General features: G+C 57.4%; 5 protein-coding genes across 9 annotated transcripts in view; 2 read left to right on the forward strand and 3 right to left on the reverse strand.

Annotated features, from left to right (window-relative positions):
- Positions 1-1,159, reverse strand: part of IRF9 (interferon regulatory factor 9) — a 4,947-nt gene extending 3,788 nt beyond the window's left edge. The window contains 1 exon segment of the mRNA XM_045287880.1: positions 252-1,159. Within this exon segment, the coding sequence (XP_045143815.1) occupies positions 252-613 (362 nt within the window). The 5' untranslated portion in view covers positions 614-1,159.
- A 690-nt stretch (positions 1,160-1,849) lies between these two features.
- On the reverse strand, positions 1,850-11,950 carry RNF31 (ring finger protein 31). Of its 3 annotated transcripts, none has more exons than XM_045287879.1 (22): positions 11,798-11,950; positions 10,946-11,301; positions 10,703-10,849; positions 10,422-10,577; positions 10,101-10,160; positions 9,941-10,019; positions 9,295-9,472; positions 8,451-8,838; positions 8,019-8,306; positions 7,548-7,796; positions 7,256-7,441; positions 6,926-7,132; positions 5,672-5,845; positions 5,489-5,587; positions 5,307-5,396; positions 4,096-4,210; positions 3,894-4,012; positions 3,561-3,674; positions 3,358-3,415; positions 2,529-2,625; positions 2,066-2,234; positions 1,850-1,981 (listed from the first exon to the last, which is right to left on the reverse strand). In XM_045287879.1, the coding sequence occupies exons 2-22, from the start codon at positions 11,135-11,137 to the stop codon at positions 1,928-1,930; spliced, it is 3,219 nt and encodes a 1,072-aa protein (XP_045143814.1). In that variant the 5' UTR covers positions 11,138-11,301; positions 11,798-11,950; the 3' UTR covers positions 1,850-1,927. The 3 variants fall into 3 exon arrangements, with proteins under 3 accessions (XP_045143814.1, XP_045143813.1, XP_004698547.1); XM_045287878.1 differs by having other exon boundaries at positions 10,946-11,351; XM_004698490.3 differs by having other exon boundaries at positions 10,946-11,813.
- A 217-nt stretch (positions 11,951-12,167) lies between these two features.
- On the forward strand, positions 12,168-15,323 carry PSME2 (proteasome activator subunit 2). Its single transcript, XM_004698489.3, has 11 exons — positions 12,168-12,273; positions 12,559-12,591; positions 13,013-13,075; positions 13,299-13,385; positions 13,492-13,522; positions 13,611-13,708; positions 14,281-14,349; positions 14,462-14,529; positions 14,679-14,733; positions 15,017-15,103; positions 15,197-15,323. Exons 1-11 carry the CDS (start codon positions 12,226-12,228, stop codon positions 15,275-15,277), a joined length of 720 nt encoding a protein of 239 aa, XP_004698546.1. The 5' UTR covers positions 12,168-12,225; the 3' UTR covers positions 15,278-15,323.
- A 1,349-nt stretch (positions 15,324-16,672) lies between these two features.
- EMC9 (ER membrane protein complex subunit 9) lies at positions 16,673-19,298 on the forward strand. 3 transcript variants are annotated; one of them, XM_004698487.3, is made up of 6 exons: positions 16,673-16,756; positions 16,870-17,079; positions 17,195-17,271; positions 18,654-18,723; positions 18,820-18,914; positions 19,066-19,298. In XM_004698487.3, the coding sequence occupies exons 2-6, from the start codon at positions 16,882-16,884 to the stop codon at positions 19,244-19,246; spliced, it is 621 nt and encodes a 206-aa protein (XP_004698544.1). In that variant the 5' UTR covers positions 16,673-16,756; positions 16,870-16,881; the 3' UTR covers positions 19,247-19,298. The 3 variants fall into 3 exon arrangements, with proteins under 3 accessions (XP_004698544.1, XP_045143821.1, XP_045143822.1); XM_045287886.1 differs by having other exon boundaries at positions 16,682-16,752; XM_045287887.1 differs by having other exon boundaries at positions 16,687-16,740.
- Positions 19,297-22,206, reverse strand: PSME1 (proteasome activator subunit 1). The gene is made up of 11 exons (XM_004698488.3): positions 22,083-22,206; positions 21,445-21,477; positions 21,234-21,296; positions 20,793-20,903; positions 20,654-20,699; positions 20,476-20,573; positions 20,192-20,260; positions 20,043-20,110; positions 19,873-19,927; positions 19,699-19,785; positions 19,297-19,516 (listed from the first exon to the last, which is right to left on the reverse strand). Exons 1-11 carry the CDS (start codon positions 22,119-22,121, stop codon positions 19,436-19,438), a joined length of 750 nt encoding a protein of 249 aa, XP_004698545.1. The 5' UTR covers positions 22,122-22,206; the 3' UTR covers positions 19,297-19,435.
- Positions 22,207-22,319: the final 113 nt, after the last annotated feature.

The following is a 22,319-nucleotide window of genomic DNA, read 5'->3' on the forward strand; positions in this document are numbered from 1 at the left end:
GAAAGAAGCGGCCTGCTACAGACCCCGGCTGAGCTGACTTCACAGGTCTGCCACCCACTGACTTGCACAGGGTTCCCCATGAGGAGAGGCCTGTGCACGCTGACCCCTGGGGGCTGCCCTCTCAGCATCTCTAGAGTTTCTGGACAGGGGCTCTGCATCCTCATCCTGCCCTGGGCAAATCAGGCAGCTGGTTCTGCCCGCCAAGCTCGCCCTAGCCTGCAACCTGGGCCCACCCAGCTCCTTAAGGGTCAGAGCGGCCAGTGGATGCTCCCATCCTCACTCAGGGGACGTTCTCCAGGCCCCTCACCTTGAAGAAGCCAGCATCCTGGTCCTGCCGGAAGTCCTGCTTGCCTGCGTGCTTCCAGGGAATCCGGAACATGGTCTTGGCGTCGTCATCCCAGCGTACCCCTGGGAAGTTCTCACTCTCCACCTGCTCCACCACCCAGTTCCGGAGTTTCCGGGTGCAGCGTGCCTTGCCCGATGCCATCCTAGAGGACGGAGAGTACGGGAGCATCAGCATCAGGGAGACTGTCGGGAACGCCTGTCCATCCAGATCCGGGCCCTTGGGGTCACACTCTTTCAGGCATGCCCAGACCCCTCCACACCCACCCATCTGCTTGTGCCTGTGGACACATCCCCAAACCCTCTAAGGCCGGATGGCTTGCTTTGGTCTCTGCCACCCCCAGCAATGACAAGGACACGAGCCCATCAGTGTCCTGAGTGCCGCTGCGGGAGGAAGTCTCAGGCCCTGGTTTGCTTGGTAAGGCCTTTCAGGACCTTCCCTGCGAGAGACGACGGTTCCCTCCGTGTTCTCATCCTGGTAAAGGCGCAGCCCGCTTGCCCGAGGATTTGCAAAGGCTGGCCCTATCAATGCTCACCACCCACAGCCCCCACAACCTGTGGCACCCTTTTGAGATCCTGAAGGGTTGGTAGGGGCAGCGGGCTGGAAACGGTGAGCAGAGCGGCACCGGAAATGGGCAGGGCCAGATGGCAGGAAAAACAAAACAGTCAACAGAGACTTGGAGCGAAGAGCCCTTGACTCGAAAATTCTGCAGGATGGCCCTCCTGTCCTTTGCCGACAGGGCCTGGAATGCTGACCTGGTCAGTTTCTTAGCACAGGACCGGTCTGCTTCCTGATTCACAGGCCTGCCTAATCTCTGCCTGGCAGAGGTGCCCTGGGGCCTGCCCTCCACCCCACCCCCCCAGCCAACCTCCCTTGGGCTCCCCTAGGACCCAGGCTTGGCCCTCCTCCGCGCTGACCTTACCTGAGCTGACCGTGCAGGCTGCCCTGTGCTCCACAGGCCCGCAGCTCAGCACCGGCAAAGGCGGCTGTGTGCTCTCTCCGCCCCTTCCTACAGTCCCCACCCTAAGTTTCAGTTCTCAGGGAGAAGTCCTTTTCCCAGAAATCACGTGGTCTGAGCTGCAGGGCACCCAGCTGCCACCAGGGGGAAGCAGCACCCGAGGCTCTGGCTGTGGGCGGCGGGTGGTTCTCTTCCCCTGCTCGCTAAGTCAGTTGGGAGTGGGGGTGGGCCTGCGCTGCTCAGCCCGCTTCCTCCCCCAGGCCTTCGCTGCTTGGGGCCTCTGGGCCACGGTGTAGTCTGCAATTGTGTGTCCCCACAGTGCCCACTGGGTAACCCATGAGGTGACGTCAAAAGTCATGTGAATTGAATGAAAATGAAGTGGGGACCCTGCCCCCGGCCTGGGCCAGGCTGGGGCGGGGCAGGGAGACCACCTGGGGCCACCTGCCCTGTGCCAAGTCCTTCCTGAGGCAGTGGGGAGACCTTCCTTCCAGCAGAGCTCTGCTCACCCCCCTTTCCCTGAGCCAGAAGAAGGACCACCAAACAGCCCGGGGAGGAGATGCTGCTTTATTTGGTGCTGGAGCTGTTCCTGAAGGGGCCTGGGACCCTCAGCAGGGCGGGCGCTGCAGCTACTTCCTCCTGCGGGGGATGCTCTGCCCCAAAGGCACCTCTTCTGTCAGTTTCTGCAGAAGCAAAGGGCAAGTGGCACCCCTGGCAGCCTGTGGCAGACACAGGCTGGGGGTTCGGGCAGAGGGCTGAGCCTTTACCTGTAATAGGCGGGCGTGGTAGGCAGGGGCATCCTCGCCAGCTAGCAGCTGAGGGCGCGCATGCAGGTAGCGCTCAGTGGCTGTCTCCAGCTCCCCCACTTCATACAGGGCGGCCGGGTCCAGAGAGTGGGCATTGATGAGGCTCACTAGATACTCCTTGTAGTGTGCTCTAGGGAGATGAGGGGGCAAAGGATTTCTTCATCGCTGGGCTAGTCTTTATGGAGTGTGCCTAACACCTGCTGACCAGTGGGATGCTCAGGTGACAGGTAACAGGCAAGCCGTGCCTGTGGTATGCCTGTATACACCGTAGGCTACTACCATCCACGGCCCTGTCCAGAGAGCCCCTCCAGCTCTCCTCAGGACCTCCTCCCCCACAGCCCCCTCTACTGCTGGGAAGACCCTCACCACTCTTACCCGGCCCTCCTCCCCCAACACCATGCCCCAGACCCTGCCTGGCACTCACTGGCAGAGGCCGGCATGGCCAGCGGGGGTCTCCTTGCCACAAGCTTCGTCCCTCAGCCCATTGGGAACTTCCTTCTGCTCCATCACTCGGCAGCCACCTAAGGTGGAGGCAAAGAGGGGACCTCTTGTTGGAAGGCCAATGATCCCCTAAGCCCCAAATAAGGACACCTCTGGGGACAGGAACCCCATCAGCTTCAGGGAAGTGACTGAGACAAGAACCCAATCAGCTGCAGACCAACTCAGATATGGAAACAGGGACCCCCGATGAATCTGCTTTTATCCAAGCTGGCGTTTGACCCCTAACCACAGACCCTCTTGAGACAGCTCTTTTGATTGTTAGGGAGCCCCTTCTGTCGGTAACTCATTCTGCAAGGGCCTTACTTCTGGCTGATGGGAAGGGAAGAGGTAGGGTGGAGCCTACACAACTCTCTGCAGGCCTCCTAGAGCCTAGAGCAGTGCCCTGCGACTACGGGGGGTGGGGGTGGGGGTGGGGGCCGGACTCTGAGCCACTCATTGAGCTTATTAACAAATCATTCTCACTTGGGAATGGGAGAGGTAATTAGTATTGAGGGCCGCAAGATGCCAAATACCTTACTACCTTGGCGTACAAAACAGCTCAGATGAAAGGGGGCAATTATCCCTATTGTACAGAAGACAACAAGGTCCGGCCCATTAATTAATGAACTTGCCCAGGGGAGCAACACAAGGATGCCAAGGACAAGCTTGGAGCCCAGGCATGGTCCACGTCAAAAGCCCTGCCCCCCTCTCTCCCTGCCCCACTGGAGCCCAGCACACTGGCTCCCCTTCCCCACGGCCTGGTCGGCACTCACCTCCGGGGACTGCCCTGGCCCCAGCTGGAGGCTCGGTATTAAACATGACGTTATTGTCCTGAGAAGGAACAGAGAGACACGTGGGGGCGATGTCCCTTGATACTGGCTCCTGCTGGGCTTCTTAACCTTTTCCCTGAACCCACTCTGGACACTGCCGCCACCTCTCAGGCAATCTGCAAGACTGGCCAGACGGCCGTCCTGACCTGCAGCAGCTTCTGCAGTCGGAGGGCACTCCAGTCCCGCAGGTAGAAGAGGCAGTCTCGGGGGTGGTGGCCATGCAGGGACTTCTTCACTCGGCAGTTCGGCTCTGGGCATTTCTAGAGGATACCGAGGGGCGAGGTTGGAGACCACTCCCAGGTCCTGACCACTCAGGCACCCCTGAGTGAGGAGGACACAGGAGGTCGGGAGCAAGCCGGGGAAAAGGGTACAGAGGAGCTTTCTCTCCTGCCAAGCTGTTCCCCATGGCCTCAGCTCTCAAGCCCAGGGGCAGTCTCCCGCCCCCACCCCACCCCCTTCCATCTCCACTCTGGGCTCACGTTCTTGGCATAGAAGGCGTTGTAGCAGCCACTGCAGAACTGGTGGCGGCATTGGGTGCAGTGAAAGTGCATGCAGCCTCCTCGGGCCAGTGCGTACGAGAACTTGCACTTGGGGCAGTCTGCAAAGGACAGGAGATCAGAGCGGGGACGGCCACTGCTCCGCTAGGTCCTCGAGAGAGCCTCAGGCACTGGGCAGCCTTACCGATTCCATTTTCCTGAAGATACATGGCCAGGCCCTGGGCCTGGTATTCCGGGTCGTTGGTGCGTTTCCAGTTCTGGAATTCCTCGCAGCTCCGGCCTCGGTGCTGCTCCTCCCACTGCAGGAAGGAGAGCAGGGTCCTCGTGGAAGTGCCATCTCAGGCCCAGCCCCTCTTGCCGCAGGCCCTCCACCCACCCCAAGGGATTCCCAGCCTGGCTTAGTGCTCCGGACTCTCTCCTTTTCTCAAACACTCGATGTCCACCTGAGAGTCTGGTGGTTCTACCACCCCCACCGTCTCAATCCTGCCCCCTTTTCTTCCTTCTGCTACCACCTCTCCCCTGGCCATCAGCAGCAGCAAGCCTCGCCTAGATGACAAGCCTCCTGGACTCTACTCCCACTCCTCCACTGCAGCCAGAACAGTCTTTCAGAAGGAGACCAGTAGACTCAGTGTGACCCGGGACATCCCAGCTTTGAGAGCTTGTGATTGGGCTTCCGGTGGTCACTTCACCCGGGGTCCCCCCATGTAGTTGAATTTTTGTAGTTGGGTGTGGAACTGCAAGTCTCTTAAAAGGTAAGTGCGCCGGCATCACCTCCTTGTCCCACCTCAGAAGAGAGCAAACACCTTCCTCAACTGGCTTCAAGGTGTCTGGATGTGGCAGCCAGCAACTCTCAGACCCCCTGCTGCTCCTCCCCCGGCCCCGGAGGCTCCAGCAGCACGCAACACCCATTTTCTGACCTCCCAGGTGCTGTTCTTTCTGTCCAAATACTCTCTGCAGGCTGGCTCTGTCTTAGGCTTCGGGCCTGAGCTTAAATAAAACGATGGCCGTGCAGACTTGTCTGACCTCCCAGCCCTCAGCAGGTCCATTCTGTAAGTGCTGATGGGTTCCTATTGGTTTTCTTTATACAACTTACAAAGCCAGACACCCGCCTCACGGCTACTGTCCAGGACAGCGCAGACCAGTCCCCGTGCGTTTCAGAGGCTGTACCTCTTTACGGGAGTGGAAAGCCCCGTCTTTCTCCCGCATAGAGCCTAGACTTCGGTATAATCATTTTCTCTCTTTCCTTCCCTACCTCCCTCTCTCCCTGTCTTGGCCTCTCTGACTAGTCTGCAGGCTCTGTGAGCTCACAGATCCTTTTCCGTTTTGTTCTCCACTCAGAGCCTTCACACAGTCGCTGCTCGGCAAATACTTCTGAAAGCCCGCCTATGCCCTCACCTGGCGCTTGCAGCGTACACAGAAGGTCTGGTGGCACTGGGGACATGTTGCCTCCAGCTGTTCACGCTCATAGATGAAGCCAAAGGAGCACTGTGGGTACGAGGGCAGAAAGTTATCTGAGGAGGCCCGATCGGATCATCTGCTGACCCTCCCCAGCTGGCGCCCCGGGGCCAGCCACTTACCTGAGCACACCACAAGAACTTGGGGTCCCGCATCAGCACGCCCTCAGTCAGCTTTTTGTGGAAGAGTGCATAGGCATCTGGCTCTAGACTCTCTCGAAGCTGGGGACAGAATGCAGGGGTGGGTGGTGGGTAGGGTTTCCTGCCCAAAGTCCAGAGAGCCCTGAGGCGTCGGGGCTGCAGTACCTGGATGTCAAGGGTGGAGAAGTAGCTGAGCAGTTGTGTGTCATCGGTGAGGTCGGGGCGGCCACAGGCAGGGCACACCATGTCGGTGATGTGCTTCTCCTTCACCGCGATGGTGAAGTGCTGGCGGAAGCAGTCGGGACAGATGGTGCACTCACAGGAAGTTAGGGCCTGCATCTGGAGGGGCGGCGGGAGGAGAGGACGGGGTCATGAGCCACAGATGCCAGGCTGGGCAAGAGCAGCAGCAGGTCTCTACTGAGCCACCAGGCTCTAATAACCGGGCAGAGCGAGCCATCTCAATGGGCGCCAGGCAGGCAATCTAAACAGATGAAGGCAGCCAGGTGGAGGGACAGAGACAGCAGTGGGACTTAGGGGAGCTGGAAGAGTACACGTCCCCTTTCTGCAGCAGGGGTGGGGCACCAGAGAGAGGCCATTCCAGCCATCGCATTCCGGGTGAGGTCACTGAGTATGGGACCAGTATGGCCCACAGAGGCTGTCTGTCACAAATGAGACTGGGCAGGACGAAGGTCCTCCACCCCTGCTCTACAGGCACCCTCATTCAGTGAAAGGCAGCCTTACACAGAACATCTTCGAGATGACCATACCGGAGAGATGGAGTACGGGGAAGGGCTTGCCGGGGAGCAGGGAGTGGAGTGGGTGACAAATAGAATGAAGGGGTAGCAGGTGGGAGTGCCCATGGTGGCAGCGCAGTTCCTCTGCATCCTGATTGTGTGGTGATTACATGAATGTGTGCATGGGCTAAAACTGCACGGCACACGCGCACACACGTAAACAATGGTGAAAACTGAGCAGAATCTGCTATCTAGCTAACACTGCACCCAACGCCAGGCCCTGGTCTTGATGCTGTCCTATGATCACAGGTCACTACCTCGGGACACACGTAAACAATGGTGAAAACTGAGCAGAATCTGCTATCTAGCTAACACTGCACCCAACGCCAGGCCCTGGTCTTGATGCTGTCCTATGATCACAGGTCACTACCTCGGGAAACTGGCTGAAGAACACATGGGCCTCTGCACTGTTTTGGGAACTTCCTGGGAATTGTCTCAAATAAAACGTTAACGGGAACACAGGGCCTGCCTCACTAAAGAGGACTGCATTTGGCCTCACAGCTGAAGATCTGACGCTATGGACGGCTCACAACTAGTCTGGTAGCTTTTGTTTATGAAGTCTGTCTTTTGGAGACACATCCCTGACAGGCTGCCCGGGATGGGCAGGGACCGCGCAGGGGGTTACCCGGTTGCGGGGCAGCATCCAGCCGCACACGGCACACTCCTGGGCCAGCAAGCGGCGCAGGAAGGCCCTGTCGTGGCTGTGCCTCACAGCTTCCACCACGTCCCCCAACTCATAGTTCCTGGGTGTCTCCTGCAGCAGCGACAGCGCCAGCTCGGCCCGGCCCCAGCTGGGGAGTGCGTAGACAGCCAGCAGCCGTCTGACAAGGCTCTGCAATGTGATTTCGGGGGGAAGAGGGAGGGGGCGAGAAGTGGTTTTTCAGACCCCTGGGGTCCACCTCTCACTTGGATGTGGGGGGTGGGGCTCCTTGGGCTCCCCGAATCCTCCCAGCACCTGCTTATCTGAGCCATCCCACGACAGGTTGGGCTCAGGGCCACTATCCCAGAGGCGCTGGTGAAAGGGCTCCAGGCGCTGGCGCTGGAGCTCCGTCAGGGCCCGAGCCACGTCACCGCCATGCTGGAACAATGCCTGCAGAGACCCTTCCTCAGGTCCAAAGCCCAGGGACTGGAGCTCCTGCACCTGCAAATTTGGGAGGGATGCAGAGGGGAAAGCAAGCAAGGAGGATGTCAGAGGGTGCCAGGGCCCCTGCCCTCCCGCCCTGACCCGCCTCCAGCCTGGCTGGTACCTTGCTCCGCCGGGCCCTCACACACTCCTCCACAGCTTCGTCGAGGTTGCCGTGACGATCCAGCCAGGCTTTCCGGGCCTCCTGACAGGAAAAGGCGCCCAGCCCCGGGTCCCACTGTCCAGCCAATTCAGCCACCATCTCCAGAACGTAGGGCAGCTCCGACTGCAACCACTGCAGGGGCACCTCGGTGCCCGAGTACTGCAGAGCCGAGAAGACCTCCTCGGGACTGGCGCCTGCAGCTTCCCCTTCCTAGAACACAGCGCCACCCAGACAAGATCGCCCATCAGCCGGAGCAACCCCCGCCCAAGCCAAAACGCCAACCGTGGCTGGGCTCAGACATGTGGACATAAGGGAATCCTCCCCTGCAAAGCAGCAGTGACAAGTTGGGAAAGAATCTCTTTACTAACGGCAGCCTCTCCCTCTCCCACCAGCTCGGGCCCGGCCTCGTCTCAGGTCCAGGCCAGTCCTTACCCGGATCATTCTCACCAGCTGCAGGCCTTCCTCTCGCATCTTGTCTTGACGCTGCTTCTCCGGATCCCTGCTGGAGCTGGGCAGGGGGGCGCTGAGGTGCTGGAGGGGCCCAGGCTCAGGGGGGGTCTCTTCCAAAGAGCTGGCATGGGGCTGAGGAGTGGGCTGGGCTGGGCTGGGGCTGCTGGTCCGGTTGCACATAGCACACACCCAGCCAGGGCCCGTGTTGCAAAAGGTACAGTGGCTACAGGACCAAACGTGAGTCTGAGGAGAGGAGAGCACAGCTTCTCCCTGATGGGAAGAGAGGCAGAGAGCATCATCCCGTTGAGTGTCAGGCTAAGGCTCAAGATGGAGAAGCAGGGAGCTGGGAGGAGACACATGCTAAGAATGGCCCCAGCTAGTAGGTAAAATAGCGGAAGGTCAGAAACAGGATACCTGAAGGGGCTGCAGGCAAATTCCAGAATCGAGGGAGTCTAAGACCAAGCTGGGAGGCTGGGCCAGCCGAGGTCGCTCACACATGGAGCACAGCACGGCTGCTGCCTCATTCTCAAAGGTGCAGCTCTGGCAGGTCCACTGGCCCGGGGCCAGCTCTGGTTCTGGGCCTCCAGCTCCTTGGGAACCTTCAGCCCTCAGTCCTATCCCTTTACAGCCCCGGGGCCGATCACAGGCCTCACAGAGCACTGCCCAGGGTTTATTTCGCATGGTACAGGCAGCACAGTGCCAGGGCAGGCGGGCACTTGCAGGGTCAGGAGAAGGAAGGGCACTATCTCCAAGGGCCAGCAGAGAGGTTGACTGGGGCCGTGGTAGAGCAGGAGCAGGTAAGCTATAATGGAAAAGCAAACATGGCCTGCTGAGCTGGGACACACACACACACACACACACACACACACACACACCCCACCATCCCCTGTGGAATGACACTCAACTCTGGCTTCAGACACATTGTCCCCTCTGCCCGGAACACCTCCACACCCACGGCCTGTTCAGTGTGTAAGTGACGGCATCAGCCTCACTTCTTCCTGGTAGCTATCCTTCTATAAGCTTGCCCCATCCTAGTTACACACGAAACCGATGACTGATCTCGGGCACCCTGCAAACTAGGTGCATCCTCCCACTCCCTATTTGCATACAGAATAACCTGCTCTTTGCTTGATGTATGTACCTATAGCCACTGTGAGGACAGCCACGGGCTGCTGGTCCTCTAGACTGCAACAGGGTAGTCAGGTGACCTTAACTTCCCTCAATTTCACTCCCACCTAGAAGAAAGGGCCTTTCTCACCTGGGGATGAGGTTTGTGGTCTGAGAAGTCCCAGGCAGCATCTGGCGGAGGTGATGGGCACGGGATGGGTGCCCATGGAAGAGATAGTCGCAGGCTGAGCACAAGGCCTGTTTACAGGCTGGGCAGTGCATTGTGCCCGGGGCAGAACCACAGAGGAAGCAGGGACCAGGAGTGGAGCCTGGAGTACAGGAGAGAATGGGCTTCTAAAAAAGGCCAGCTTAAGGGTAAACCTGCTCTGAGAAGGGAGGCAAATGACGAGGCTACTTTTCAATGTGTCAGGATCCACTTGATCTTTTTAAAGGAACAAAGAGGTGACCGGGAAAGATGACCAAAAACAAACCAAATCCACAGCCATGGAGTCAAAGCCCACTCCCGGCTACCCTACAGGACAGGGTAGAACTGCCTCTGGATTTCTGAGGCCGTAGTTAAAGCCCCATTAGTTTCCTATGGAGCAGACTGGTGGTTTTAAACTGCTGCCTTTATGGATCACAGCCCAATGCCTACCCCCTATGCAACCAGATCACAGCCCAATGCCTACCCACTATGCAACCCTAAGAAAGATGCAGGGGAGCCCCAAATGTCCATCACTGGAAATCTGAGGGGTAGATCACCTCCCCTCCTCCCTCGACCCCATTAAGGTCGAGACCTTGGGCTGAGGGTGTGTTGAGGGCTCCAGGAGCGACATCACTCAGGATGGGGGTGAACGCCGCTGAAAGCTGGGGCATCTGAGGAGAGAGGGGGGCCAAGAATGGGCAAGGGTTTGGAACAGAGTCCCACACCCCCTACCTGCTTCCTCCCTTCCTTACATCATCTTCGACCTTGCTGTTCAGCAGCTGCTCCAGTGCCTGCTGCTGTGGGTGCATATTCTGCAAATAAGACAGGTAAGTGTTCCCACCTGGCACCCCTGCACAAAGCCTTCCCTCTGCCCAAGTCCAAGTCCTCAACACTGACAGAGGGGAAGAAGGGTACGGTAGGGGGGCTCCCAGGTTGCTGTGGGGCACATGCCCATGGTTCAGCATCAGTGGGAGGTGGTAGAGGCGGTGTGTCCCCCGGGCTGACCTGGAGTTTAAAGCTGGCTCCCAGCCCGCGGGGAGGGGGGTGGCATCAGGAGGAGGGGCCAACCTCACCTCCAACAGCAGGTTGAGCTCCGTCCGAAGCAGCAGCACTTCCAGTGTGACTGTGGCGACCTGGCGCTCATCTGGCTCCTCCTGGCCCTCCGGGAAGCTCAGCCCATCCTGCTGCTCCTCCGTGTAGCCGTACAACCGCAGCACATCCCGGCCCCCCTGTCGCACATTCACGGCCACTCACCACCCGGCAGGCTCCCGCTCCCCAGAGGGCTGGACCGCCTCTCATTCGGCAGTCTCCGCCGGGTCCGGGCCCCATCTCCCGCCAGGCCCAGGGGCTTCACCTGCACAGCATCCACCGTACTGCGAAAGACTGGGTTATTAAACTTGACCCCGCGCCAGTAGCGGGGCCGCTGCGGGCTGAGGAGGTTGCGGCCGTATTTCTCTAGGATGTTCAGGGCCGTGGACAGGCTGCTGAGGTAGTTGCGGGGCTGGAAGAAGCAGCGCAGAGAGGCGAGCAGTGAGCCGGGTCCCGGGTCCCGGGTCCCGGGTCCCGGGTCCTCCTCCCGAGCCGGGCTGGGCCTTACCTCCCTGTGGGCGTTGCCGCGGACCAGGCGGGCAGCGTCTAGCTGCAGGTAGCGGGCGGCGAGGGGCCGAGACGTGGTCAGTAGCGGCCGGAGCTGCTCGGGCGAGAACGTCTGCGCGGAATCCCTCCTCAGGGCACCGGCCAGTTCCTCGCGCGCCTCCAGGAAGGCCCGCTCCTCGTCCTCGCCCGGCATCCTGAGGCAGGGAGGCCCAGTGCCCGCCGGCCGAGCGTCGCCCTCCCGCCTGCGGCCCGGCTTTGCAGCCTGTTCGGATCCGCGCGGGGACTCCGGGTCATGGAGGTTACGGTCTCTCCACAGCCCCGGGTCCCATGCCCAGGGTTAGCCGGGAACAGGAAGTACTAGGAAAGAGGGTGGGACTGCGACCAGGTCTCAAGGGGAAGGGGAGGAGCTTTGGAGAAAGGGGTGTGTCCAAAGCTCAGGGGGCGTGACCAAGACAAGCGGCAAGGTCCCGACCAATGAGAAGGGGAAATGCACTCTGGCCCCTCCCCCAGGGCGTCTCCTTTTTTTTTTTTTTTTTTAAAGGTCCTTTTCAAGAGCTTTCCTTCTGCCTTCTTCCAGGCTGGTTCCGCCTCTTCCCGGACAGCCGTGGTGCAGGGTTAGCCCCCTCCCTCAACTCCCTCCGGTCTCACGCTCTCCTTCTCTGACTTTTCACACCCGCGCCCCCACTGGGGAAGGCCCACCCGGCTAAGCGCCCCGACTCCGGCCGGTCCCAACCGGCGGGAGCGAGCCCCGCCCTTCTGGTGATCCCGAAGGCTGGGTTTTCCTGGGGGAAGCCCTCTCTTCGCCGGCTCCCGCCGCTATCGCTATAACCCTCCCCCCGATCGCCCTTCTTACTTGCTCCGGCCTGTCTCCGGTCTCCTCCCGGGCTCGATCCTTCTTCGGGGAGCCCCACCCCACCCCCGGACAGCTCTTTTCCCTCGTGCTTCCTCCTTTCTGGTCCCAACCCCGTAACTCCCCGGGACGGCCCTGGCTCCACGCTGCGAACCCCGCCCCTCTGGGGGGACAGCCCCGTCCCGGCCTCCGCTGGCTCCCAAGCCCTAGCCCCTCCCCCGAACAGCCCCCGGGTGGCTGAGCCCTGTCCGCCCTATCGGAGCAGCGATGGCTGCGGCGCTCTCCAGCCTGCCGCCTGCTTGGGGGCGGGGGCAGAAGGGGGACACGAAGGGGGCGGGGCTGAAGGGGGCGGGCCTGGACCAGGGGAGTGAAAGCGAAAGCCCTGGCGGTGGTGAGTCGGAAGATTGAAGACCTCGCAACTGTTAAAGAGCATGGCCAGGCTTTGTGGGGTGCGCCTGAGCGGGGACGCCCGCAAACAGGTAATGGGGGACCAGGGAGGCCACCTGCATGGAGGCAAAGTTGGGTGCTCCCGGGAACCAAGGCCATGCCCGAGAACTCCCCTACCCCAGACTTCATGCTTTCCGCTTCTGTCTGGGGATTCCCGGATTCCTGCCCTTTGGCCAGGCTCCACTAAGCCAAGGGGTCCCAGGAAACAACTGGCAGGCGCTGGTGGGAAAGGCCAAGGTCTCAGCTGGAGGGCATCCCCGTATGGTGGGCAGCAGCTGAGACCCTTAACCAACATCCGGGCTCTGCTCTCTGTGTAGGTAGATGTCTTCAGGCAAAATCTCTTCCAGGAGGTAAGTCTCTTTGGACTTAGGTGATTTCACTCCGAAACTCAGACCAGCCCTTGAGGAAAACTCACCCTCCACCTGGACCCTGCTTCCCTTATAAAGCCATCACCCAGCTGAGCTCCTAATCGTGAACCTCTGCCTTTCATTTCATCTCACCCCTCTCCTCCAGCCATTTTGTCACCCCTCCTGGGTGTAGACTGAAAATCATGATTTCCCAGCAGAAGTACCATAGTCTTCACCTCGGCTCTGCCACTGGCCAGCATGGGCAAGTCCCTTAACGTTTCAGGGCTCCATTTCCTCATTTGTCCGGACTGGAGCTCAATGATTTCCAAGGGCCCTTCCAGCCCTGCGTCTCAGTCTCACCGAGCAGGCTAGCGAGCAAGGGAGCAGCTTCTGGGATTCCCCACCTTTGCCATGTAACCCACAGGCCGAGGAATTCCTCTGCACATTCTTGCCACAGAAGATCACGTTCCTGAATCAGCTGCTGAAAGTGAGTGGCGTGGGTCCTTCCTCTTTCATCCCCTGGCCTCGCTTCCCCACAGTAGCTAATGACCGGTCAGCAGCCAGACAACAGCTATGAGAGGTGGACGGAAGCCTCAGGATGGTGTGAGGCCTGAGCCTGGCCGGGGAGGGGAGGGTGGGTGGAACGAGTGGAGGGAAGGCTGTCACTTAGGGAGGACACTGGCCAGCCCCTGACGATGAGCTCTGTTTAGGAGGACTCCTTCAATGTGACTGACCCGGCTTCCATTCGGGCTCCACTGGACATCCCTATCCCAGACCCCCCACCCAAGGATGATGAGGTGAGGCACCCATGGGGCAGGCCTTGGACTTTAAAACCCAATAAAGATGATGGCCCTCCAGCCTCCCAAGACATTTCTAAAGTGGTTTCCTTCCATTTTGCCTTAGATGGAAACGGATAAGCCAGAGAAGAAAGATGGTAAGGGCGGAAAGGGTGCCCGGGGGAGGGGAAACGGCAAATTGGCAGCTGGCTGAGAAGGGGGTCCTGAATCTCCTCTTTCTCACAGTTCCCAAGTGTGGCTTTCTCCCTGGGAATGAGAAGATTCTGGCCTTGCTTGCCCTAGTGAAGCCGGAAGTCTGGACTCTCAAAGAGAAATGCATTCTGGTAAGTCTGGGAACTGGGGAGGAGAAAAGTGGAGTTAAGGAAAGTTGGGCCCTTGCCTTCTTCAGAGACACAGCCCTTTATCCAGGGGCCTAGTTCTCAAACTGGGAACTGGCTTCTGTGACTTGGATTTAGATGACCTGTAGTCCCTTCCTCCTTCTGCTAGACCCTGGGTATCATAATGGTGCCCTGATGGCAGAGACTCCATGCTATGTCCGCCTCTAATATCAGAACCCACTGTTGCACCGGGTGCACAGTGGAGGGGGGATGATAGAGTGAGGGGCTGAAGCACATGGACCTTAGAGGAAGACTGTATGGCTTCAAATCCTGATTCTCATCACTTACCTAAGTGGTTATCTAGAATAAGGCCCTTGGACTCTCTGTGGCTCACTTTTCTAATGTGTTAAGTGAGTATCGTGAATATAAAAGGCCTCGAATGGTTTCGGTGAGGATTACGGGACACAATGTCTTGCAGAGTGGGTGGCACATAGCAAGTGGTCCATTCCCTGCAGTTGTCATTGGAAAGGAGCAGTATGTGTATTGAATGGTTCCTACACAATAACCTCTTAACACAGGTAATCACATGGATCCAGCATCTGATTCCCAAGATTGAGGACGGCAATGACTTTGGGGTGGCCATCCAGGTGAGTGGGGAATGAGAGGTAGGACCTGGCTTGAGTTTAGGGGGCGTAGTTGGTGAAGGAACGAGGAAACGAGGTTTTTTTCTTTGCCTCATTTGGGCTTTTGTCCCTGCAGGAGAAAGTGCTGGAGAGGGTGACTGCTGTCAAGACCAAAGTGGAAACCTTCCAGACAACCATTTCCAAGTGAGAACAGCTGGGCACTGCAGGCAGATTTCTTGGGGAGTCATAAGGCTGGCCAGTCCCATCAGGACAGTGGAGGACTTTAGGGAGGGGCTGAGGGAGGCCACCTCCCTGAACACCCATACCTAAGGCTCCTTCCCTTGTTCCGGCAGGTACTTCTCAGAACGTGGGGATGCCGTCGCCAAGGCCTCCAAGGATACCCATGTGGTGAGTAGACGGTCCGTTAGTAATCTGGTTGGAGGGGAGAAGGAAAGGAGGCCGTCTTCTCTGGGACCTTCCCAGTACAGAAAACATCAAGCCCACAGCGTTCTCTAGGAACCATGTGGACTTTGAAAGCCTTGACCCTTTTCTCTGCTTGATCCTGTGAGATCCTATTTCTTGGTGCCGAGAAGGGATTCATCCAGTTACCTAATTTCCTATACGAGGAAACCAAACTAATGTCCTAACCTCCTCTGAGAGGGCGGACTCAACTTTGCCTCCCACATCCCAGATGGACTACCGGGCCCTGGTGCATGAGCGAGATGAGGCAGCCTACAGGGAGCTCTCTGCCATGGTGCTGAACCTGAGGACCTTCTATGTGAGTGTGGAATAAGCCCCTAAGGGAGGCGGGTGAGGTGGGCAAGGGCGAAAGACAAGAAGCTAACTGCTGTCCCTCTGGTTTTCTCCCCAGGCTGAACTTTATCATATCATTAGCAGCAACATGGAGAAAATTACCAATCCCAAAGGTGAAGAGAAGCCATCTATGTACTGAGCCCAGGGCTAGAAGGGAATAAACGACCTATACTCTGGATGGGTTACTTCTGGTGTGTGTCATTCATTTACAAAGCACCTACTAAGTGTCACCTCTGTCTAAACACTGTATGCAGGAGTGATAGAGGGAACAGAGTACCAGGAAGATAAACATGATCTAAATGTCCATCCTAAAGAACAGGGCAGACCTGTTATATGCCATGACCAAACCAAAACCAAAACAAAAAATCGCTGCCATTGAGTCATTTCCAACTCTGGATAGAGTTCCCAAGGCTGTAACTCTTTATGGGAGCAGAAGTTCATCTTTCTTCCAAGGAGTGGCTGGTGGGTTCAGACTGCCGACCTTGGGACTGGTCAGCAGCACTCCGAGGAACCCACTGTACCACCAGGGCTCCTTTTTCGAGCTCTTAGAGGGGTGCATTGTGGGAAAGGAAAGAGCACCCCAGACACTAGAGGACGTATGGGCCACGAGGAGCTCTCTGATGCCCGTTGTCCCTTCGTTAGCCAATTGCTGATTTATTTCCACCTTTCAGGATTCAAGCCTGTTCAGAAGGTAGAGGCAAAGATTCCCCCACTGTGGTCTTTGCCAGAAACTTCATGGGATTGTTTGGTAATTCAGGGCCTTGTCTCATTAAATATGGGTCGAGAACGTTGCATCAGACTCAGCAGTTTAGAAACCTGCTTCTAATGATGACCTTATTTCATTCTTAAGCACCACGGGCAACAGATACTGCTTTAAAGAAACCTAGGGCCAGATACGCCATACTCGTGAAGGTAACAGCCTATAAGCAAGTCAGGCTGGGACACAGATCGGTTCATTTCTTAACAGGCGCAGCGAGGCCTGCTAAGTCTGCCCGTCTAAGTACTGCTCGGGACACGTTGGGCAGGCCCCTTGACATGGTTGGCTCTGCAGGGCAGCACAGGTATGTGCAGCAGTATGAAACATTGCCCGGGTAACCATCCTCGCAGTCTGTGCAGCCATTGCCAATCCATCTCATTAGGGTCTTCCTCCTTTCCCCGACACTGTCAAGCACGTGCTAGGGGTTAGTTCCTCCTGGTAGCAGGTTCAAAGTACTGACACATCTCACCACCAGGCTTCTAAAGGCGCCCTCTGAGTGTACTTCCTCCGAGACAAATTTGTTCTGGTCGCCGAGCCAATAAGCGTGCGGACAATTCCTAGTTTACAACTGTGAACTCTTTCAGTTGGATGGAAACAGAGGCCGCTGATTGGATGGAAGGAGAACCTCTAGACCTATCAATGAGTATCCTATGGGCGGGACTCCAGAAGTGGGTCCGCTTGGAGCAGCTGGCGCTGGGGGCCGCCGGAGACTGGCATCCGCGCCCGCCTGCTGGGGACAGGGGGCGGGGGGAGGAGGCGGAGCTCAGAATTGTGGGGTGCAATCGGGACTTCCTTCTAGGCCGGGGCGGGCACCTGTGCTGAGTCAGCGTCACAGCCGAACTTAAGTGAGAGGGAACGTAGGTGAGGGTGTCAGTAGTCCAGGAGGGCATGGGGTGCTGCATGGATGGGTCCTGGGGGTTGGGCTGCTCAGGGAGGGGACCAGCACCAACTGGGCTTGTTTTGCACCTGGGCAGGTCCCGCTTGCCATGGGAGAGGTGGAGATCTCAGCTCGGGCCTACGTGAAAATGTGTCTGCATGCCGCCCGGTACCCCCACGCTGCTGTCAACGGGCTGTTGCTGGCACCAGCGTCGCGATCTGGTGAATGCCTGTGCCTCACGGACTGCGTACCCCTATTCCACAGTCACCTAGCCCTGTCAGTCATGCTGGAGGTCGCCCTCAACCAGGTGCTCCTGCTGGACCCCCACTGAGCATCGCGAGTGCCCCTAGCCTATGCCCATCCCCAGCCCTTTGGCGATCCTCTTATCCATTTCGTTCCTGACGGCCACTTTCCCATGGCAGGTGGATGTGTGGAGCGCCCAGGGCGGTCTAGTGGTGGCTGGGTATTACCATGCCAATGCAGTTCTGGATGACCAGAGGTGAGTGGGGTAGCCCCCAAACCACAAGGCAGAGGGTTATGGGGTGGAGGTCAGGAGACCCAAGGTCACTCCTGCCATCCCTCCTTCATCTAACACTAAGAAGCGGGGTCTGTCCATTTGCCCTATGCCCCTACTGGAGGGAAGAAACAGAAGGATTAGTAAGGCAGCGCTGTGCCGGAGGAGCTAGGGCTGGGGAGTGAAAGTGTGTTCTCAGGAAAGACAGGTGATATCCCCAGGACTGAGAGAAGCAGAGGGGAAACCCAACCAACAGCTTAATGAGAAGGAACGCTTATACGTCAAGGGCCTTCAAGACATTGTGGAGAAATGAAAGGAAAAATTATGCAATTTGTTACTGTTTGAAGTATATATATATCTCCAAGGTATGTATCCACATACATGAATCGTTTCAATGGGTCAAATTATACATATGACTCCATTCTTCTGTACCCATAATTCTGTATCCAGAGTTAGAAAATATTGGGGAGATGCAATTAAGGGGCCAAAGCCATCCCTCAAAGATTAAACGAGAGTGTAAGTTGTTTTAGGGATCATAAGTGATCTAGAGACAATGTGTTCAGGGAGAAAGTGGGTGAAGAGAGACAGCAGTTAGTGTAAGACATGAAAAATTATAATTTATAAATTATCAAGGGTTTGAGAGGGAAGAAGGGTGGGGGAGAGAGGGGAAAAATGAGAAGCTGATACCAAGGGCTCAAGTAGAAAGAAAATGTTTTGAGGATGATGATGGCAACAAATATACAAATGTGCTTGACACAATGGATGGATGTATGGATTGTGATAAGAGTTGTACGAGCCCCCAATAAAATGATTTAAAAAAAATAGTATTCAGGGAGTTCTGCTTAGGCTTATGCAAACATGATGGCATTTGAAATAAGGGGTTAGAGCACCCTCAGATTTGGGGATGGTGAGGGTCCTGAAACCAATCCCTCATGGAGGGGTGCCTACTGTTTTGTAACTTGCTCCCACCTCCCTTTAATAAATATCTGGTATTTTCCCATGTCTACACCAAGATCTGCCTTACCTTAATAGCTACAGTAGTAACTATGGCTGTCTAGAGTTTATTACTTTACATTAAACATTGGAGGTGGTTTCCAATCATTTGCTAACACATGCGCTGTCCTACTCCTATAGTAAATTCTGGGTAAGTGGCATTTCTGGGCCAGCACATGTGTAGTATGTGGTTCCAGTATCCACTTTCACCAGCAGCCAATGCCGTCTATTGGCTTCCCATAGCAAGCATCCAAACACCAAGCATTGTGCATTAAGGAGGGGTCACTTCGCACACCTTCTCCCGCAAGCCCAGCTCAGATGGGTGGCTCTTGCTGAGTCAGCTTCTTATCCCTCTGATATTTGCCTCTACACAGTCCTGGGCCCCTGGCCCTGAAAATTGCCGGGCGAATTGCAGAATTCTTCCCTGCTGCAGTACTCATCATGGTAAGCCCAGGGATTCAGGCGGCGAGGGTGAGGGCGGGAGGGAAAATGTGGAGTGAAGTCCCTGCAGCTCTGCCCTCCCCACCCCTGTCTATCGAGCTGGATAATCAGAAACTAGTGCCTCAGCCTCGTGTGCCCCCAGTCATCGTGCTGGAGAACCATGGTCCCCGTTGGACCCCCAAGGACAAGAACTTGTGAGTGCCCCACTCCCTCCTCGGAAGTCCAAGGCTCCTGGGCACCTTCTGTCCTGCCCCAAGGGCCCTTCTATCACAACCTAACCTCTGCCAAGTTCTGTGTTTGTCCCCGATGCCCACCATTTGACTTCCATGGGGGCTCTGATTACAGGGTGATGTGGAGGGACTGGGAAGAATCTCGGCAGACAGTAGGCGCACTGTTGGAGGGCCGGGCCCACCAGCACCTCGTGGACTTTGATGCTCACCTTGACGACATCCGGCAGGACTGGACCAACCAGCAGCTGAACACCCAAATCGTCCAGTGGATTGGTCCCACTCATGGCAATGCATGAGCCAGGGCCAGTAGGCTCAGGGTCCAATAAAGAGACTCGGGCTGAAGGGCAATGGTGTGACTGTATTTATTGCACCTGGGCTGCACGGTGAGAGGAAACCCCTTAGGAGAAACTTCGGAGGCAAGTCCCCAATAAAGGCAGGAGAGTCTCTGCCATGCCCATCACAGAATGAGAGCGAGAGCAGAGGTCTCAATAGATCATTCCCTTCGTCTCTCCCCTCGGCTTCTTGAGCTTTTCGAAGTTCTTCAGGATGATATCATACAGCACAGCCTAGAGGGCGGGGGAGGAGTGGGAGTCATCTGCAGGTCCCAGAGGCTCTGTGCCCCATTTCCAGGCTTGTGAAGAAGCCACATGTTGTCACCCTTCACCCATAGCCTGCAGAGTCAGGGAGCATGGGTGACCTGGGAGAGTTCCCTCTACCCCCACCACCTGCCCTGCCCTGATCTCCTCACATAAGCATTCCGGATTTCCATGACCATCAGTCGGATATCCCGGTACTCTGCTTCGTCCAGCTCGTGCACCAGCTGCCGGTAGTCACCCTGAGGGAAGTTCGGGGACCAGCCTGTCTTCATCCCCGTGTGCCCATTCCCCCTCCCCCACCCCACCCTTTGCCCTGGGCCACCTACCACATGGGGCTGCTTAGCTGCTTTGGCCACTGCATCGCCCCGCTCAGAGAAATACCTGTGGGAAGTGAGAGAAGGGTGTAGGTCCTGTGAGAGGAGGTGACAGTAGTCGCAACCTCTGTCCCCAAATCAAAAGCCACGCCGGCAAGTGGCGGGGGTGGGTGGCCACTCACTTGGAGATCTGGGTGTGGAAGCCTTCCAGCTTGGTGTGAAGGCTGGTCATCAGCTCAAACACCTTTTCCTGTTGGCAGAGAGTGAGAGGGTGACATAGCACGCGTGCGCAGACTGGAGGGGGAGCCAGGGCCATGAGGCAGCCTCTCACCTGAACAGCGACTCCAAAGTTGTTGCCATCCTCAATCCGAGGGATCTGGAGTTGCAACCAGGTGGTGACCTGAGACCAGGGAATGACATCTAAGTTACAGACTAATTCCAACAAGAGTGGGCGGTGTGGCAGGTCCAGCCTGAGGCCCAGGTCCTAGACTTCTGCCTTCACTGGACGTGCCTTTATCCTGCTAAGACTTGGTAGGTGTCATGTACTAACTGACAGGGACCAAGGAGGGCAAAGGGTTCAGCCTGAAGCCTGGGTGTGCCAGTGGGAGGGCTCACCAGGTTGAGCTGTTCAATGACATCTTTGATCTCTGGCTTCAGGAGCTCCAAGAGCCCCACGATCTTCTCATTGCAGTTCACTGGGCCACAGGGAGGACCTGGAAAGTGGACCAGGCGTCAGTCTGTGCTCTACGGGACTAGGGCTCCACTCCCTTCCCACCACAGTGCTTTCTACCACCTTTATCTTCATCTTCCCCTTTCTTCTTTTCGTCCTTATCTTCCTTCTGTAGGGAGAAAGGGCTCATGGGAATCAGGCCCGAGTTTAATTTTCCCTACGAGGGGTCCCTCTCCCGAGCCCGTCTCCAGCTCCAGCTTGCCTCCTGCTGTTTCCTCCGCTCCTCCTTCTCCTTCTCCTTGACTGGATCAGGCACTGGGATGTCCAATGGAGCCTTGAGTTGGCTCAGGTTGGCTTCATTGAGAGCTGGCTCCTGGTACAGAGTGGGAGGAAGGCTCGAGGCAAGAGTGTCCCCTGCCACCTCATTCTCATGTCCGCCATCCCCATCTCCCCTTGCCCTCGACCCTCTAGCCCAGGCGTCCTCAAACTACGGCCCGCCAAGGACACTTATCCGGACCCCTGGGTGTTTTTGCCCCGTTTGTTTTTTTACTTCAAAATAAGATATGTGCAGTGTGCATAGGAATTTGTTCATTGTTTTTTTTTAAACGATAGTCTGGCCCTCCAACGGTCTGAGGGACAGTGAACTGGCCCTGTTTAAAAAGTTTGAGGACCCCTGCTCTAGCCCGTTACCTGGCCCCCGTACCTTTAAAAACGCATCCAAGTCAGAAATCTTCTTGGGGAAATAGCTCCCAAGCAGGTTTTCTGTCTGCATGTGAGGTAGGGGTGGGGGAAGGTTAAATGTCAGAGCCAAATGCCTTTCCTAGCCAAGGCAGCAGGGCCTAGCCTGCCCATCAAGGGAGGACTGAGTGGTGGCAGCTGGGGACTGGTGGGAGTGCTGATGGGCTAGGTCTTACCTTGGTACACAAGTCTTCCCGGAACATATCCACCTGTGGGGGCACAGACCACCTTTGAGAAGCCTGCCTTCATGGCTAATTCATTTGAGGGCAGTTTCTTTAGGATTTGGGGGAAGCGTGGAGTGGATAGGGTGGCAGAGAGTGGATTTCTGTGGACCCGGGGAGAGCGTGGATCTCCGTGGGGGTGGATTAGGGAAGTGAGAACCGTCTGGCTACGAAGGGTGGGTGGTCCAGGACAGCAGCCTGGGTAGCCCTGAAGAAGGCTTGGGTGAAAGCTAAGGCAGGAACTGAGTGCCCGGTGGGGTGGGCCCTGGGGCCCTGACGAGAAAGCCACGAGGTGGCAGGAGCTGGTCCTGTACCGCCTGTGGGTGGCCTGGGCCAAGGGCCAGCAGACTTCCCCTCCACGCCAGCTCTCTGCTTCACCTCCCACCACTGAACCACAGCCGCCTCGCCACTCCCGGCAGGCATGCCTGGCCGGTCTCCAGGTGGGCTCAGGTGCTCCGGGAGCTTAGCCTCCGTCGACTGACCCCCCACCCCACCCCACGCGCGTCAGCGGGGCTGGGGCTAGACCGAGCTGCCTGCACCCTCTTGGGGCCACGCCTCCCTAAAGGGCCCTTGCTAGAACCTGCTGCGCTCACCTTGGCTTGGGCATCAGGCTGGACCCTGAGCGTGATCATGGCTGGGGAGGGGGCCCTTCTGCGGCGCGAGGAGCAAAGAGAGGGCACCGGGAAGGGAAAGTGAAAGCCGCCCGCACCGCCTTCCTGGGGAGTGGGGGGTGGAGGTACTGGAGGGGGCGGGCCGATCAGAGAAGCGAGAGGAGGGAGGAGCAAAGGAAGCCAACCCAATCGCGGCTCCGCCTACAGCCGGAGAGAAGC

The sequence above is a fragment of the Echinops telfairi genome, unplaced genomic scaffold (assembly GCF_000313985.2).
Source record: "Echinops telfairi isolate 266 unplaced genomic scaffold, ASM31398v2 ScPeMD7_18;HRSCAF=68, whole genome shotgun sequence".
NCBI lineage: Eukaryota > Metazoa > Chordata > Mammalia > Afrosoricida > Tenrecidae > Echinops > Echinops telfairi.

Bases quoted from the DNA above. Each gene is read 5' to 3' on its own strand.
- RNF31 (XM_045287879.1), bottom strand. From the start codon at position 11,137: ATGCCGGGCGAGGACGAGGAGCGGGCCTTCCTGGAGGCGCGCGAGGAA. The intron at 4,211-5,306 runs GTGAGGGCATAG...TCCTTCCTGCAG, and splicing joins GTGTACGCTGCAAGCGCCAG to TGGGAGGAGCAGCACCGAGG. The intron at 3,675-3,893 runs GTGAGCCCAGAG...GGTATCCTCTAG, and splicing joins ACGCCTTCTATGCCAAGAAC to AAATGCCCAGAGCCGAACTG.
- PSME2 (XM_004698489.3), top strand. From the start codon at position 12,226: ATGGCCAGGCTTTGTGGGGTGCGCCTGAGCGGGGACGCCCGCAAACAG. The intron at 13,386-13,491 runs GTGAGGCACCCA...ATTTTGCCTTAG, and splicing joins CCCCACCCAAGGATGATGAG to ATGGAAACGGATAAGCCAGA. The intron at 14,530-14,678 runs GTGAGAACAGCT...TTGTTCCGGCAG, and splicing joins TTCCAGACAACCATTTCCAA to GTACTTCTCAGAACGTGGGG.
- EMC9 (XM_004698487.3), top strand. From the start codon at position 16,882: ATGGGAGAGGTGGAGATCTCAGCTCGGGCCTACGTGAAAATGTGTCTG. The intron at 17,272-18,653 runs GTGAGTGGGGTA...GCCTCTACACAG, and splicing joins GCAGTTCTGGATGACCAGAG to TCCTGGGCCCCTGGCCCTGA. The intron at 18,915-19,065 runs GTGAGTGCCCCA...CTCTGATTACAG, and splicing joins ACCCCCAAGGACAAGAACTT to GGTGATGTGGAGGGACTGGG.
- PSME1 (XM_004698488.3), bottom strand. From the start codon at position 22,121: ATGATCACGCTCAGGGTCCAGCCTGATGCCCAAGCCAAG. The intron at 20,700-20,792 runs GCAAGCTGGAGC...TTCTCCCTACAG, and splicing joins AGCGGAGGAAACAGCAGGAG to AAGGAAGATAAGGACGAAAA. The intron at 20,261-20,475 runs GTGAGCCCTCCC...CCCTGGTCTCAG, and splicing joins TCATTGAACAGCTCAACCTG to GTCACCACCTGGTTGCAACT.